Source organism: Leuciscus leuciscus, assembly GCF_965113295.1.
Source record: "Leuciscus leuciscus genome assembly, chromosome: 20".
NCBI classification, from domain to species: Eukaryota; Metazoa; Chordata; class Actinopteri; order Cypriniformes; family Leuciscidae; genus Leuciscus; species Leuciscus leuciscus.
This window is the reverse complement of record NC_138744.1, coordinates 1630327-1647208: the sequence shown is the minus strand read 5'-3', so window position 1 is coordinate 1647208 and position 16882 is coordinate 1630327. Positions and strand designations below refer to the sequence as shown.

General features: G+C 41.7%; 1 protein-coding gene across 1 annotated transcript; it reads right to left on the bottom strand.

Moving 5' to 3' along the window:
* Positions 1 to 1621: 1621 nt before the first annotated feature.
* On the bottom strand, positions 1622 to 16488 carry pimr209 (Pim proto-oncogene, serine/threonine kinase, related 209). The gene is made up of 7 exons (XM_082150745.1): positions 16278 to 16488; positions 11526 to 11726; positions 7719 to 8240; positions 7490 to 7584; positions 7323 to 7373; positions 4071 to 4434; positions 1622 to 1822 (listed from the first exon to the last, which is right to left on the bottom strand). The coding sequence occupies exons 1-7, from the start codon at positions 16420 to 16422 to the stop codon at positions 1635 to 1637; spliced, it is 1566 nt and encodes a 521-aa protein (XP_082006871.1). The 5' UTR covers positions 16423 to 16488; the 3' UTR covers positions 1622 to 1634.
* Positions 16489 to 16882: the final 394 nt, after the last annotated feature.

The following is a 16882-nucleotide window of genomic DNA, read 5'->3' as shown; positions in this document are numbered from 1 at the left end:
TAAACAGCTCATGTGACTGTGATGCTGTGGGAGGGGGATTCCCGTGAGTGATGTCATTTTAGGGATGCCCTTAAATCGAAATTGACCTCTCAGCTTTGAGAGGGGTGTGTTAGTAGGTGTGGTCTGTTCGGGCCACTCCACACTCTTTCTGTTGTCTTTTAAGTTCGGACAGCGAAGTGACCGGTCGCATTTTCTATTTGGGAGCTGAAAGGCACTGTTGTTTTTTCCCACGCTGACATCTGTTGTGGGTGGGATAGGGGGCGGGGTTTGCGTGTGTCTCTCTGCAACCTTCACAGAGTCTCATTCCTGTCAGACCTCCGGACTGAATGGACATTCTTTACACTGCTCCAGCACAAGGAAACACTTATCTTTTAAACTCCGAGTCCTTTAACGAATGGTATGTAAAAACGCAAGGCTTTTTAACAATGTTTGTGTTTTATGTAAAAGTTTTACAAAATACTGTGTGAAAGTTAAATGCTTACAAATCAACATTTTAAAAAAATTATCTTTTCTGTAAATTAAAAAACTCTTAACTTGTTTTAATGGTTTAACATCTTGAAATAACACTAACTCATTTTTTAATAACTCTTTTTAGAGAAAAATGCAATTTTAGCTTATTTCATTGATGTTTTAAAAGTGATGAATGTACATCTGTCTTCTTTAATAAATAAAAACACTGATCTCACACTCTGACTATGTCTTTATTGTACATTTCTTAAAAAGTTTATATCGTTTAGAACTTGTATGCGTTGGGAAATTTTCCCACGGTTAAGATGTTCATAAGGAGGCGTGGCACAAGTCCTATTTTCCCACGGTGTACACAACCCATAAGTGGGAGGAGCTAGCGTGGGAAATTCCCACGGTCAAAAGGGGCGTGGCTTTGAGGGCAATTAAGCAATAAACCTGTCAGTTTTTTGATGGAAGGTGCCCTCTATTCTCTCTAGTATCCTGCACTAAAAATGCACATATTACATACATAAAGTACATATTTTTAGGTCACTGTAATTAAGAATGGAAGGTGCATGATGGTCCTTGGTCTGATTTCCTATACTGATTTCCTGTCTAATGTAGTTACCTATACCTTCCCTCACACTGGTACACTACCTGACCTCTGACCTCTGCCTTCAGTCCTGCTAGAACCACGCATGCTCTAATATCTGCTCTAACGTTGGTGTCTTGCTTTGAAAAATGTCCAGACACTGCTTTATCAGATCACAGCATTCTGTACGAGTTTTCAAAGAGGAAAGAGCTGGTTAGTCATGGACGCTCTTCTTTAGGACGATGAATGTTGTCAGGTATGAAAATAGCATCTAAAATGCATAGTAGGGCTGTCAAATAAAAATGATAATTTATAATTGACATTGCACCCTTTTGTGGGCATAGGAGACAATACAGTACTTCTTTCCTCTAACATTAAGTGTTGCCTTATAAACTAATTTGAATTTGGCTAATATTTCAGAAAGAAATTCGAATTTAGCTTTTAAGCCATTTTGACAGCCCTACTATATAGTATTTAGTACTGTATTCAACATTAAACAAACAAAGACAATCTTCTTTGTTAGTTTGTCATCAATAAAGTAGATATCCATTGATCATTTTTAGGTGTTCCATCTATCAGTTCTCCCCTTTTATATTTAGTTGACTAACTCCCTGATTTTGTGTGTGTTTAACAGTGTTATTGTGATCTTACCTTTGGATAAAGTTGGCCGCAGTGGACCAAGTTTCCCGGATTGAAGAAGATTCAAGGGCTGGGATCCGCTCGCTATCTCTAAAAGCACTCTCCCAAGAGACCAGACTGTCGATTTCACCGCCCATTCACGACCTGAGTTAGGAGAAAGAGATCGTTTCATTTGCTGAAGCCATTAGTCTACTTTTAGATTACATTTGAGCAAACCTATAAAAACGATAATGTCATCCAATCCAACACATGCTTATTGTGGGAACAACAGGGTTCGTACAGATGCTGTCAAATACAATTCCTGGACTTTCAAGAACTACTTTTTTGGTTTTGCAGGACTACAATCAGAGATTTCACTTATTAAATAATATCTTTATTATCTTTCAAATTCTAAAAAAGGTAAAGTAATAATACAAATAAACTAATAAAACAAAATGGTACAAATAAAGTGCAGCAGATGCAATAACAGTAATAACTTTATCCACTGAAAGGATACTAGGGGTGTCCCCGACTATGGATTTTCATAGTCGAATCAGAATCGTCAAGTCTTGCCTATAGTCGACTAATAGTCGAATCATGTGTATGGGGGCGGGGCTTTAACAATTCAAAGCCGCGATGTACAGAAAATCATACAAAGATATAGAAGAAAATTTATAAAAACATTTTGGATCAATAAAACTAAGAAATAACATAAATAACTCCAGAAAGGCCACACTGTAGACAGGATTTACATGCAAATCAAATTAAATCGGCTAAATTACCTGTGTGAGCAGGCTCTAAGTACAGCACAACATCGATGCACCGAAAAAATAAACAATTAATTTACTGAATTAAATTAGAACAGAATATACCTTTCTTATAAATAAAAATACAAAACGAAATAAATCAGAATCAAGTCACAAGATGAGGAGCAAATGTGTGCAAAATGCCTAAAGTGCAGGGGAACATATATTCAAAACACAAGCCACAAATAGTTAGATTAGATAACCCTGACAGATCAATAAATAAAATTAAAATAAAGAAATTATTAAAATAACGATAATAGCCAGAATTTTCTACTTTGTCTTTTTAACTGCAGAAACAACAATAAATGCTAAACTGGAGTGGCAGTCTTTAGCTAAACATGTTCACAGCATCCAAAAATCTAATTAGAACCGGCTGAAAAGTTTTGAAACCACTTGTACCCGATACCTGATCGAGAGAACAAATCCAGTCTTTCACTCTGTCTGTGTCCGTTGGAGTCTTTTCAAATTGTGTGCGCGGATAAAATACATTCTAAAACACGTAACGTGAAAAACGTTTAACGACTTAATCTCCTAAAATAGTTAAATTAAAATATGAAAACGCTTTACTATAGGAAGAACGCATTGCGTTCATATTCTGGGATCATCTGCTTATCTGCACATAGTATGGTTTCTTAATAAAGTGTGTACTGTGTACATTAAGCCACATTAAAGTGCCTTTTAAGCGTTTTAAAAGCTTTTTTCACGTTAAGCATTTTAGAATGTCCCGTGGAAAACCAACTTGTTACCGTTGGCCGGCAGAAGTGCGATCATGGTTTTCCTGATGCTAAATCCAGCCTTGGAGAATATCCTTTCTGATGGTGTACATCCACACTTTAGATTTTCTTATCCCAGACATTGTTCAAGATTTAAATCCTTGCCGCCAAGACACTCCTCTGTCGGTCACGGATTGAAAGTGAAACTTAAATCTGTCACGGGGTGTTTGGATTTATTCACGCACGTTAAAAAATATTTATTTAAAGCTTCTTTCTTTGCACATTTTTATATACAGCATTATCATAATAGGCTGAATGTTAACGTATTGACAGAAAACCGGTAGTTCTATGTGAAATCAGACATTGAGCGCCCTCATATAGCCAAAGTGGCATGATCCTCGTTTCATAACACCTCTGCGAAGATTCGACCGTGAGATCGGTAGTCGAATCAGGCTCCTCCTATCGAAGCATCAAATCATCGACTATTCGGGGTCACCCCTAAAGGATACTATGACAAAGATATCGCTTTCTTATTCAAACTGATTTTCCGCATGAATATATGATTGACCTGAAGAATGAAAGCAGAATCATATACTTGGATATTTATGAGCATTATCACACTCATAGCCATGCGAAATGGCTCTATATCTATATCAGACGGGCTCCAGCGTTAATTTTGCACGAAAAGATTGTTTTATCTATAAAATTAAACACTAATATCACATATATTTTCTTTCAATAATTCAAACACTTTTAAAGTACCTTTTAAAAAAATATGGTTGTTTTCAAAGGTTTTCCAGGACTTACATTTCAAAAAGTCACTTCAAGCACCTTGTGCTAACCCTGGAAAAATAAGCTTGAATTATAATGTACAATATCTAATGGTTAACTCACCTTTACAGGTCTTAAAAATTTCACAACAGCCAAAGTCGATGAATGAGAGCTGCAGCGTCTCTGTGTTGACCAGAATGTTGTCCATCTTGATGTCTTTGTTGAAGACGCCGTAGTCAATGCAGTGTTTGGCTGCAAGCACCACTTGGCGCATTAATCCACGTGCCACGGGTTCATCCAGGAAACCTCCGTTGTGCAGGGAGAATTTGAGCAAGGTCTGGCACGGATGCGGATACTCCATTATTAGGATGAACTGTTCCGGCTGATCGAACCAATCCAACATGTGCACGATGTGCGGGTTTTTCGGAGGTTTGCGTATCAGCAGATTCACAGCCACTTCCATAACCAGAGGTTCGGTGGATCCTGGCTGGAGAAACGAAAAAAGATCAGCTGTGACCTTTCGCTTTTATATTGAAACAGCAGAGTCTACAAGTCTGAGACCACTTCAATTTGGCAATTTAGTTCTATTTTTCCATTACAAATGATATCATCAAATCCTTGGTTTATTTCCAGATTTTCAATGTGGCCGCAGACTTTTGGACCCAAATACGTGTTAAAAGATGCATGAATGCTAGAGGTGCAACGGATCAGCTCCCCATGGTTTGGCACGCATGTGATCGGCGGATTAACTGCTAGATTTAACCATCATGGAGTGAAGTTTTAGCCTGGTAATACCAAACTCTGCTACTTCGCTTTGCTTCGTAGACAGAGTCTGGAAGGGCATAATTGAAAAGCGTTTTCTTTCTCGCGGGGGGGGGCGCTTGTCTTAAGTTTAAAATCGTTGGTTACCCGTATGCCAATCACATAACGTTTGGTTATGACGTGTGTTATGCGCCTGCTTAGCCACATCGAACTTCCACTGTAAACACATGTATGATGCGAAAACAAAACCATTGAGCGAAATACCGGAGTGAACATGGCTGTGAACGACTTTTGCAGATTATGTGTAGTAAATCTACGCATCCACGGTGTACAATCAGCGTCTATGTCACAGCTCTCAGCCCGCCCTCTGTTCGTTGATTGGCCGGCTATTTTCAGGCCGGAGAAAAACTGGGAGATAGATCGCTATCTCAGACTGAGTACAGAAGCGAACTGAAATTGAGCGGAAGTACGAAGTCTGACGTAGTCAGGCTAGTGAAGTTTATCATTTGGATGTGTTTTGTCTTGGCAATTTACATATTCGAACAATTTTAAACACGGAAGAAGAGGCGAAAATCGGGACTTGCGCGTTATCTGAGAGAGAGAGACTCGTTTCAGACAGCGCTCGAACACCGAATTGATTCCTTTCGCGTTTCCTTGCTCTTGAATGGACACATACACACAAAATGATGCCTAAATACCCGTCAAGTATTCTCTCGGTTATTTCATAAGGCCGTGTGTCCACCTGCTGCAAACGCCTAGCTGTGGGCGCTTGAGAGCGTTTTGGCAGCGCAGTATTTTTTTCTGTTGAGACACTTTGCTTGTTATGAAACGGAATATCCGCGAAAGTGTTACTAGTATCTCATTTCACACATATTTTGTTTCTGTGCTGATTCTATAATAAAATGTCGATACAATGTAACGTATTTTCTCTTGCTCTTGTTTTAAATGATTTTGTTCCGTTATTATGCTTGTTGTTGTCGTCTGTTGACGTTGTACAAGCAGAATGTGGTCGTTGGACGGTGTGGTATTAGTCCCGCCCCTCCTCCACTGTGATTGGACGGTTGGGTAAAAAGTGACAGTGATGAGCGCTGCGTTTTACCCAAAGTTGAACATTCTTCAACTCTCAGCGACCTGTAAAAAACGCAGAACGCTCAGCGCTTCAGGGTGAAAAAGACGCTCAGCGCCTCGTTACGCTCATGGCGTTTTAAAAACGCGGCGCTCCCATTGAAAACAATTGGAAAAAAAACACCAGCCGCGTAAAAAAACGCTTTGGTGGACACACGGCCTAAGTGAACGGTTGAGAAAGAAACCGGATATTTGTCAGTTTATTCAGTCTTAGGGTGTATTCACACCTGCCTTGTTTGGTTCGATTGAATCGAACTCAAGTTCGTTTCCCCCCTTGGTGCGGATCTTTTGGGCAGGTGTGAATACAGCAATCGCACTCGGATGCGGACCAAACAACCGAACAGAGACCCAGCTGAAGAGGTGGTCTCGGTACGGTTCCAAACCAACTCTAGTACGGTTCGTTTACGGTGTGAACATGAACCGACCCAATTGCAGAAAGCACTTCACCTTTAAGACTTTATTTGACTGCTCTTATGAGGATACTTAACAAAACGGACATTTTGGCATAATGGTGTGTGTTATTGTTCGTTCAAGCGTGAAAGAGAAAGATAATTCCGGCGCGTTGTCTGTGCACACGATACTGTTGCGCGTCTTTCTGCGCGTCGTGTGTGCATCAGGACATTCACAGACAGAGTGTTCTCTTTTGTCTTATCGCGCTTAAATGGTTTAAAAGCATGTTCTCTCCGCCGGAACCATCTGGCAGCACATCGTCGTCTTCTCAAAATCCTAATTACAACATCGTATAGATGACATTGTATCATATGATGCTCATTAGTTTCTTCATATTGCGTTTGTAGAGAATAACACCAAATCAGTAAAAGAACAAATATTGCATTACAAAATATCTCCATGCTGAGCCTGTTTTTGCACTTCCTGCTTTTCCCTGCTTGAGAGTCCCTGTCCAATGAATGGACGACCTTAGCACACGTATGATTTTGTTTACAAATTTTGGTTCACTTGCAAAAAGAGCAGTGTGAAAGCGAACCATACCAAACAAAAAAAAATCAACATTGTATTTGGTCCGGACCAAAGCAAGTGAACTATCGGACTTTCCTGGTGTGAATACACCATTAAAGTGACAGCAGCCTAATATCTGTTGTCTCTGTCATTAATGTTAATAAAACAACAAAATACAGCTTTAACAAAGATGAAACTATATTTAATTTCTACAGTGAACAAATAGTGTTAGTTTACATTTAGGCTTAATTATTAATTTATGAACCTGAATTCTACTGTTAGGCTTTGTAACTTTGTTATTTAGTATTCATCTCTGCTTGTAATTTGTGTATTTGTTCTTGTTTTATTACTGATTGTTTACTTGTTTTTAATAATGTTCAAACTTGATCAGTTAGGCTAGTGGTTTTTGATGTATTTTGATGGGGGTTTTTTTGCTGATCCGAAAAACTTCCATGTAAATTTAGAAATTTTGTGATTCGTTGCACCACTAATGAAAGCATGTAAAAATGCATGCAAATCTCGCCAACTTACCAGATCAATAAACGTGTCCGAGCACTTCTTAGGTCGAAATTTGATAGCAACCTGCAAGAAAACAAACAGTTCTTCAGATCAAAATAATCAGCAATGATCTATATGTTACATTTCCAAAAAAGAAACAAGAAACCAGATGTTTAGTGATTAAAGCAAGAGTAGATTACCTTCTGGTCATCACATCTACGCGTCCCTTCATACACGGTGCCGAAGCCTCCCGTTCCCAGCACTGCTTTCACTTCATAAAAGGACGAAAATGCTCCTGAAAAAAAACAAAAAACACACACACACCAAAGGATCAGATTATGATTCCTATAACGTGGCTCAAAAAAACTAGAACCATCAGAATACTGAACAGGGAATTTGACAAATGTGAATTAATGACAGTAGACGCACCTTTAGCTGACCATAAACCAGATGCACCTGGGACGGGTTTGGGCTCAGGATCGGCCAGCTTGAGACTGGATGAACTGGGAACAGGCGTAACCTCATGACTGGATGGTGACTGGATAGACAATAACTCTGAAACAAGATCTGATAGACTTGAATCAAGCGATGAATCGAGGCTGACTGAACCTGACTGGGAATCAGCTGGATCCAGAGTGGATGGACCTGAGACGGGTAACGGGTCACATGTGCTCTCGAAGTAAGATGGACCTGAGACGGGTAACTGGTCAGATGTGCTCTTGAAGTAAGATGGACCTGAGACGGGTAACGGGTCAGATGTGCTCTCGAACTGAGATGGACCTGGATCGCTTAAGTCCCAGAAGGGGACAGATATTCGTGGCTGTAGATCTGCTGGATCTGGGTCCACTGTGTCGTCCCCGTAAAAACTGAATGCGGAAGCCTTTATAGTCTTCCATGTTCGTTGGATGAATGCCCTGATGTCTTTCTTCACCCTCCTTTTTGATTGTTTATCTAAAAAAGAAAAAAAGAAATGGAAAAGTAAATTAAATGACGCCACGGCAAGTTTGGACAGAACAATTTGGTCTAAGGCGAATCATTTTAAAGGAGAACTCTGTAACTCTAGCGAACTCTAGTCACTTCTTCGCTGATTTTCCCTTTTGTTGTCGCATGTTTTCCCCACGAGCTCCCCCTACAGCTGTGGGGGGGCGTATATTTCACAACACAGTCGTAAAAAACTCACTTGCGGCGGCCTCCTCCCCCTCTCTACCGCTGCTCATGTGCGTTTGTTTTGATCGGAGCAAGCCAACTGTATCGTGTGGAGCTATGTCTACCGAGGTGGGTCATCTGGTAATACATCATACATGCGTGTGTGTTTATGTCGAATTGCCGTAAAGCAATTTGTGTTTCGCGCTCGTTCTCTTCTCGTTCTCGGTTCTCACGAGACTTCCAATTTCACTTTGCCGGGACGGCAGTGCGCAAGTTGCAAGGTTGGTTTTCCGCCTGGGAACGCTGGGGGGAGCGGGGAAAGTCACCAATATCACCAGAACAGGTTGTTTAACCATCCAAATGATTTCTAGACAGTTTTATTAAGTTAAAAAAGTTACCAAGTTCTCCTTTAAGGCAATAAAACAGAAAAAAGTGATGGACTTAAAATAGCTTGTGATTGTGTCATGGGATACAGTAGAGAATCACAAAATAATTTTCATATTAATAAATCCCTTTGTAAACATGTATCACTACAACCCACACACAAAAATGCCTTTTCAATTGTTCCTTAAAAATAAAATAAGGATTATAGTGCGGGAAAAAATCTATTAATATATAAAATCGCGAATCTATCTTCTACCTCTTCTTTATTTCATAAACCGATTTTGTGTTAGACTTCTTTAACTTCGCAGTACTACTTAAAGTTACTTTAAGTTATTGACGTTACTCACAATAAGCCGTGAACAAGGACTCAATGCGGTGCTCGCACTGACGGACAGCGGACACACAGATGAAGTATTCAGTTCTCTTTCACAGCTACACACACACAATTGAGTCAAGATGCACATCGTTTTGACTGGAGTGTTCAATGTAAACAGAATCTGTTATGTCCTACACGAAAGAAAACTAATGGTAGAAAATCGGATGTGTAACTATATTCGTGCATTCATTCTTAAAGGGACAGCAGCCTCATAAACTGTTGCCATACGTTTCATTAATGTTAATAAAAAATACTCACTGCTTTTGACTGAATCACCTTTTTAGGCTATACAGTGTTTTATTTTTTACATTTGATTATTCAATTTCGGTAGTATTTCTTACTTCTTGTTTAATAAACATAGGCAACTGTACCAGAAAAACGTAAAGTTTATTTAATTTGTATATTTTTCTATTATTTGTCCTATTGTTTGTAATTTGCTTCTTTGTTATTATTTTTAATATAAAAAAATTATAAAGCCTGCCTTGCTTTAATATAGAAGACTGTAGTGTTGTCACGGTACCAACATTTCAGTATTCGATACCAATACCAGTGAAAATCAGTGAAAACAGAATTTATATTGTTTTTACCTCTTATACACAGCCATGTCCAAGTGATCTGATCTGACGTGTACGCAGACTGGTGCATAGATATATACACTAGATGTCGCCTTAAAGACATTCGTTCCAATGAACTGCCGTAGACAAGGCGACATCTAGTGTATATATCTATGCACCAGTCTGCGTACACGTCAGATCAGATCACTTGGACATGGCTGTGTATAAGAGGTAAAAACAATATAAATTCTGTTCGTTTTCTCACACAAACCGCTCGTTTCGTGTCTTAGGCCATCAATGTGTACTTACGATGGGGAATTGTTTAATTTGGACGACGGGGAATTGTTTTAATTTGGACTCTGTGCATGCTCTTTGAGACAGTGACCATCGACCTGCATTATATGACTGACAGACAAGAATGGTTTGACCTAAAAATATCAAAATTGAAACTACTGCGGAAAAAAAGACACCTACATCTTGGATGCCCTTGAGGTAAGCTAAAACATACCAAAAATTAATTTCAAAGTGAACTATCCCTTTAATGATGAGTGACACCTGTGAGACGCACCGGTCTCGTGTCTCTCACGGAGGAACGGAAGCATAAAGGAGGAGTGACGACAGTGAAGGGGAGGAGCAGAGAACGGGGGACTCCTGCCGTCTGCCCGTATCCGGAGGAGCCGTCAACATCTCATCTCAACAGGTCATGTGACAAAACCAACCAATCCGCTTCGGCCTTTCCGTAACAACATCGAAAGCTCGGCTGAATAGCTGATCATAGCTGTACAGGGCAGCTTTTTATTTCTCATCTCCATAAATATATCTAGTAGTAAAGCTAATGCAATGGCTAGATATCAATTCATTCTTTGCTGATACTTCCTCGTCATCATGGAGAGCGCAGTTCGCACCGCTTTCTCCTCCTTTACAGAAGCGCTTGCTCTCCCGTGGCGTCTGTTGTTGCTATGCAACCACGAACAGAGGCACGCCTGGAAAAACGAGCGCGCCGCGTCGCTTCTATTATGAGCGAGCGTACCGCGCACATACATTTGAAAAAACGAATTTGCACGTGCAAAAAATGTGCTATGTGAACGACCCCTTATGGCAACACATGGCATTAGCCTAATCCAAAATATTTCCATATGTGGCTCTTTCCTCCTTTCTTGTCAACAAGTGGATTCAGAGCCACAGCATTAGCAGCGCCGGCGGTCGCCAAGTCTCAGTGGTTTTATGAAGAGGACGCAACCGTGCACCTTTCGGACAGCGCATCAAGAACCGGATTAACCCGGTACTTCGGTACCACCGGTACTTAAGAAAAGCTGGTATCGTAGCGGTATAATCTTTTTAGTACCGACTTGGTACCAAAGTATCGGGTCTTTTGACAACACTAGAAGACTGTGTAATGATTGTAGTCAGCTTATAGGGCATTTGTTTTATAATATTGGGTGGACTAAAATGGGAAGAAGATTTTATTTTCTTCTAGACCTATTAAACTGTGTACCGCAGTCAAATAAGAAAAGTAACACAAAACAATAAACTACAATCAAAATGCACATATCAAATCGAAATTTGATTCAAAATCAAGATTTGATTCGAATCGCGAGGTACCAAAAGATTCCCACCCCTAGATTATAGTGAAAAAATAAAACAGAACTAGATCCCCACATGCTAAATGTTGAACACTAGTGAAGGGGAACATAAATAACATAAACAGCAGACTGGGGCAAAAGTAAAAATATAACTATAACTAAAATAATGACAGTTGACTAATAATAGACTTACCAACAGAATCCAGTGTGGATGGACTGGAGAGGGATAATGGCTCTGGATCCGTCTGATTATTACAGTTCAGTGTCATGCAAGTCCATCCGTCCAAGCCGAGGACAGAGCGCTTTATAGCCCTCCATTTTCTGCGGAGAAACGCACCCATGGCTTTCTTCTTCTTCTTCCTTGTTCGGTTTTCAGCAAACCATAAGTCAAACACTAAGGGAAGACATTTATTTGATTGCCCGACCGAAACAGCATCTGTAAGAATAGCTTTAAATAGAGACATTTCAGATCATTCCAGCAGGACCAGCGACAAGCATACTAGAGGCACAGCTAGAACGCGCAAGTGTTTTTGCCAGAATACTCTGTTCACCCTGTTATTTCATTGTTGTTTTTAGTCAAGGTAAGCCTATCTTCGATTCTATTGTTACTTTGTATTTTTAACTTCACATAATCCTGTATTTTAGAGAGACGCGTTGGCACAATTAACAACAGCCGCGAGTGAAAATTAAAATTATTGTTACATTTGCACTTAAGCCTTTGCTCCTAGCAGGTTGGAATTGCCACATTTTCGCGTTATTTACACTTAATTGCCCGACCGAAACAGCATCTGTAAGAATAGCTTTAAATAGAGACATTTCAGATCATTCCAGCAGGACCAGCGACAAGCATACTAGAGGCACAGCTAGAACGCGCAAGTGTTTTTGCCAGAATACTCTGTTCACCCTGTTATTTCATTGTTGTTTTTAGTCAAGGTAAGCCTATCTTCGATTCTATTGTTACTTTGTATTTTTAACTTCACATAATCCTGTATTTTAGAGAGACGCGTTGGCACAATTAACAACAGCCGCGAGTGAAAATTAAAATTATTGTTACATTTGCACTTAAGCCTTTGCTCCTAGCAGGTTGGAATTGCCACATTTTCGCGTTATTTACACTTAATTGCCCGACCGAAACAGCTGTACTCACTCAAGCGGTGAAAGCATTATCCTATATCTTTGTAATTTGCGCGCTGTCGCGGAAGCGTCAGCGGAAGCGTTCAGCTCTCGTGTTCAGCCTCCTCGTGTGAAGACCGACTCGGGAAAAGACCAGCGACTCTACCTGCGCGACTCCACCGAGCAAGGACACCAGAAAGGCACTTACGTTTCTCCTCTTCCCTTTCTCTTCCCTCTACTTACCTTATTGTTCACCTTAATCAACATGTGCTTTCAATACATTCCTGTTATCTCTCGGCACCGTCCTTTCATCACGCGCAATAGGCAGCGCAATACTGCCAATCTGCGTCCCATCCCCACATCCTCACATACTCCTCTCTCTCTTTCCGTGGGTCTATGGAATTGTCAGTCAGCAGTCAATAAAGCTGACTTCATTCCAGCCTTTGCATCTCATTCTACTCTTAGTATCTTGGGGCTGACTGAGACCTGGATTCGTCCAGAAGACTCAGCAACCCCTGCTGCTCTCTCTAGCAATTTCTCCTTCTCCCACTCCCCTCGCCAGTCTGGGAGAGGTGGGGGTACAGGGCTTCTCGTTTCTAACAATTGCAAATACTCCACGCTCTCTTCTCTATGCAACAACAACTCATTTGAATATCATGCTATTACACTTACAACCCCCATTAAAATCCATATTGTAGTCATTTATCGCCCCCCAGGTCAGCTGGGTAACTTTGTAGATGAGCTGGATGTGCTGCTGTCCACTTTCCCTGAGGACGGCACCCCACTTCTAGTCTTCGGTGACTTCAACATTCATCTCGAAAAGCCACATGCAACAGACTTCACCTCTCTCCTAGCCTCTTTCGATCTCAAACGACTCATCACCACAGCTACTCACAAATCAGGCAACCAACTGGACCTGGTTTACACACGCAACTGCACCACAGAAAACATCCTGGTGACACCTCTCCACGTTTCAGATCATTTCCTCATTACTTTCAGTCTACAACTCTCTACCCCTGCACCCCCACCCCCACCACCTGTCACTTTCAGACGAAACCTGCGCTCACTTTCCCCCTCCCATCTCTCCTCTGCCGTGTCATCCTCTCTTCCCCCACCCTCACAATTCTCATCTCTGGATGTGAATACCGCAACGGACACCTTATGCTCCACTCTAATCTCTTCTCTAGACATTATCTGCCCTCTCTCCTCCAGGCCAGCACGCACTACTCCCTCTAACCCCTGGTTATCTGAGGTTCTTCGGGAACACCGGACCAAACTCAGGGCAGCGGAGAGGAAATGGCACAAATCAAAAGACGCATCTGACCTGAGTATGTATCAATCTCTCCTCTCCTCCTTTTCTGTTGATGTTCATGCTGCAAAATCTTCATACTTCCACAACAAGATCAACAGCTCCTCCAACACACGATTACTCTTCAAGACATTCAACTCTCTCCTCTGTCCACCTCCACCACCTCCCGCCTCCTCCTTAACTGCTGACGATTTTGCGACCTTCTTCACCAACAAAACAACAGCTATCAGCAGTCAGTTCTCAGCTCCACACACACAGGAACCCAGACCGACCCCTTCCACAGCCAATACCCCTCTGTCCTCCTTTTCTTCGCTAACCGAGGAAGAAGTATCTACACTTCTCCTCTCCAGTCACCCTACCACCTGCACGCTTGACCCCATCCCCTCACACCTTCTACAAGCCATCTCTCCCACACTTCTACCATCACTCACACACATCATCAACTCATCCCTCCACACTGGCACCTTCCCTACAGCATTCAAGCAGGCTCGGGTTACTCCACTGCTCAAAAAACCAACGCTAAACACATCATTGGTAGAGAATTACAGACCTATCTCTCTCCTACCATTCATTGCGAAGACACTTGAAAGAGCTGTCTTCAACCAACTAACATCCTTCTTGTCTCTAAACAACCAGCTGGATGTCAACCAATCTGGCTTCAAGAAAGGACATTCAACTGAGACTGCATTACTGTCAGTCACAGAAGCCCTACGGATCGCAAAAGCTGCTTCCAAATCTTCAGTCCTCATTCTCCTGGATCTGTCTGCTGCCTTCGACACGGTGAATCATCAGATCCTTCTGTCCACCCTCTCATCACTGGGCATCACAGGAACTTCACTCCACTGGTTTGAGTCCTATCTCACAGGTAGGTCCTTCAAGGTCGCATGGAGAGGCGAGGTATCCAGAGCACATCAGCTGACCACAGGGGTTCCCCAGGGTTCAGTTCTTGGTCCCCTCCTCTTCTCCATCTACACCACATCACTGGGACACATCATACAGGCACACGGTTTTTCCTACCACTGCTATGCTGATGACACACAGCTCTTCCTCTCCTTTCGACCAGATGATCCCACAGTAGCTGCACGGGTCTCAAGCTGTCTGGCGGACATCTCCACATGGATGAAGGAACACCACCTGCAGCTCAACCTGGCAAAGACTGAGCTTCTCGTCCTCCCTGCCAATCCGTCTCTACAGCACGACTTCACCATCCAGCTAGAGTCATCATTAATCACCCCATCAAGATCGGTCAGAAATCTTGGAGTAACGTTTGATGACCAGCTGACCTTCACAGATCACATTTCAAAGACAGCTCGATCATGCAGGTTTGCACTGCACAACATCAGGAAGATCAGGCCTTTCCTAACTGAGCATGCAACACAACTTATCGTCCAGGCCCTGGTCATCTCTAGGCTTGACTACTGCAATGCCCTTCTGGCTGGACTCCCAGCATGTGCGACCAAACCCCTACAGATGATCCAGAATGCTGCAGCTCGTCTTGTCTTCAACGAGCCCAAGAGGGCCCACGTCACTCCTCTGTTCATCTCTCTGCACTGGCTACCTCTAGCTGCTCGCATCAAGTTCAAGGCACTGACGCTTGCTTACAGAACTATCACAGGCTCAGCTCCCTCCTACTTTCACTCACTCCTACGAGTCTACATCCCTACCAGACACCTACGATCGGTCAACGAGCGACGTCTCGTGGTTCCATCACAGAAAGCCACAAAATCACTTTCCAGAACATTCTCATTTACAGTTCCATGCTGGTGGAACGCTCTCCCCACCCTCATCCGGAATGCAGAATCCCTGACAACATTCAAAAAACAGCTGAAAACCAATCTCTTCCGTGAGCACTTAACCTTATAAAAAAAAAAAAAAAAAATAAAAAAAAATCCTTTCCCTTTGAAACATCACTTATCAGGCTTATGCTACTCTGAATAATACCAGAACTTCGTATTTTGAGCACTTCCTGCGTTGTTGTTGCTTTTGCCTCTTTATGATGACTCGCTGAACTTAGTCCTAATTTGTAAGTCGCTTTGGATAAGGGCGTCTGCTAAATGACTAAATGTAAATGTAAATGTAAGACATCATGAAGAAAGAATACAATGTTCTTCAATATTTAATGCATGTTTGAATAAATCTGGCAAGTTTTTATGACAGCCACCATTTAAATGTTTGTTTCATATAACTTTATTATTATAAAAATAAATAAAAGTGTAATTTAAGTGTTTATACAAATCAGTTAATTTTTACCCTCAATATTATAGTAGGCTAATGAAGCTTATAGGCTACAACTGACTCCCTTAGTTTACAGCATTAGTAAAGAGATTTGTTTGAAATCAAAGAAACAACGGATTGTTTTTGAAGGAAATTTTTTTACATATGTCATTTTGATGATAAAAGATGAGTTTAAGTGATGAAATGATTGACTACAAAGGGACTTTAATAATTAGGCACACAAGATGAAAACAACACATCTCGGTATAATGAAAGTACTGACAGTAATAATAATGACCATAGACTCACCAAAAGCCGTCCCTAAACCAGATGGATCTGGGATCTCAGAATCTGGTGCCGATGGACCCGGGACAGACGATGGGTCGAGATCGTCCTGACTGGAGTCCGGTGTCAGCTCGATACTAGAGAAACTGGATAATCCTGGGACAGACATCAGCTCTTGATCTGGTGCCGACTCTGGATCCAGGACAGATGAACCGGGGAGAGATGGCGGCTCGGGATCATCCAGATCGGCATTAAATGGCAGATCGAGACTCGTTATATCTGCATTAATAGCAGCTGGCGTTATCCCAGAATCCAGTGTGGATGGACTGGGGAGGGATAATGGCTCTGGATCCGTCTGATTATTAGAGTTCAGTGTCTTGCAACCGAGGCTGGCTGAAACTGGCACGAGATCTGCTGGATCCTGGTTAGCCACCGGCTCTTCGGCAAACCATTCGTCCAAGCCGAGGACAGAGCGCTTTATAGCCCTCCATTTTCTGCGGAGAAACGCACCCATGGCTTTCTTCTTATTCTTCATCTTTGTTCGGTTTTCAGCAAACACTGAGGGAAGACATCATGAAGAAAGAATACAATTGTTAGGTGAGACAACTGGAAAAGTGGGACATGAAGCT

Bases quoted from the DNA above. Each gene is read 5' to 3' on its own strand.
- pimr209 (XM_082150745.1), bottom strand. From the start codon at position 16,422: ATGTCTGTCCCAGGATTATCCAGTTTCTCTAGTATCGAGCTGACACCG. The intron at 7,374-7,489 runs GTAATCTACTCT...GTTTTCTTGCAG, and splicing joins GTAGATGTGATGACCAGAAG to GTTGCTATCAAATTTCGACC. The intron at 1,823-4,070 runs GTGAGTTAACCA...CTCCTAACTCAG, and splicing joins AATTTTTAAGACCTGTAAAG to GTCGTGAATGGGCGGTGAAA.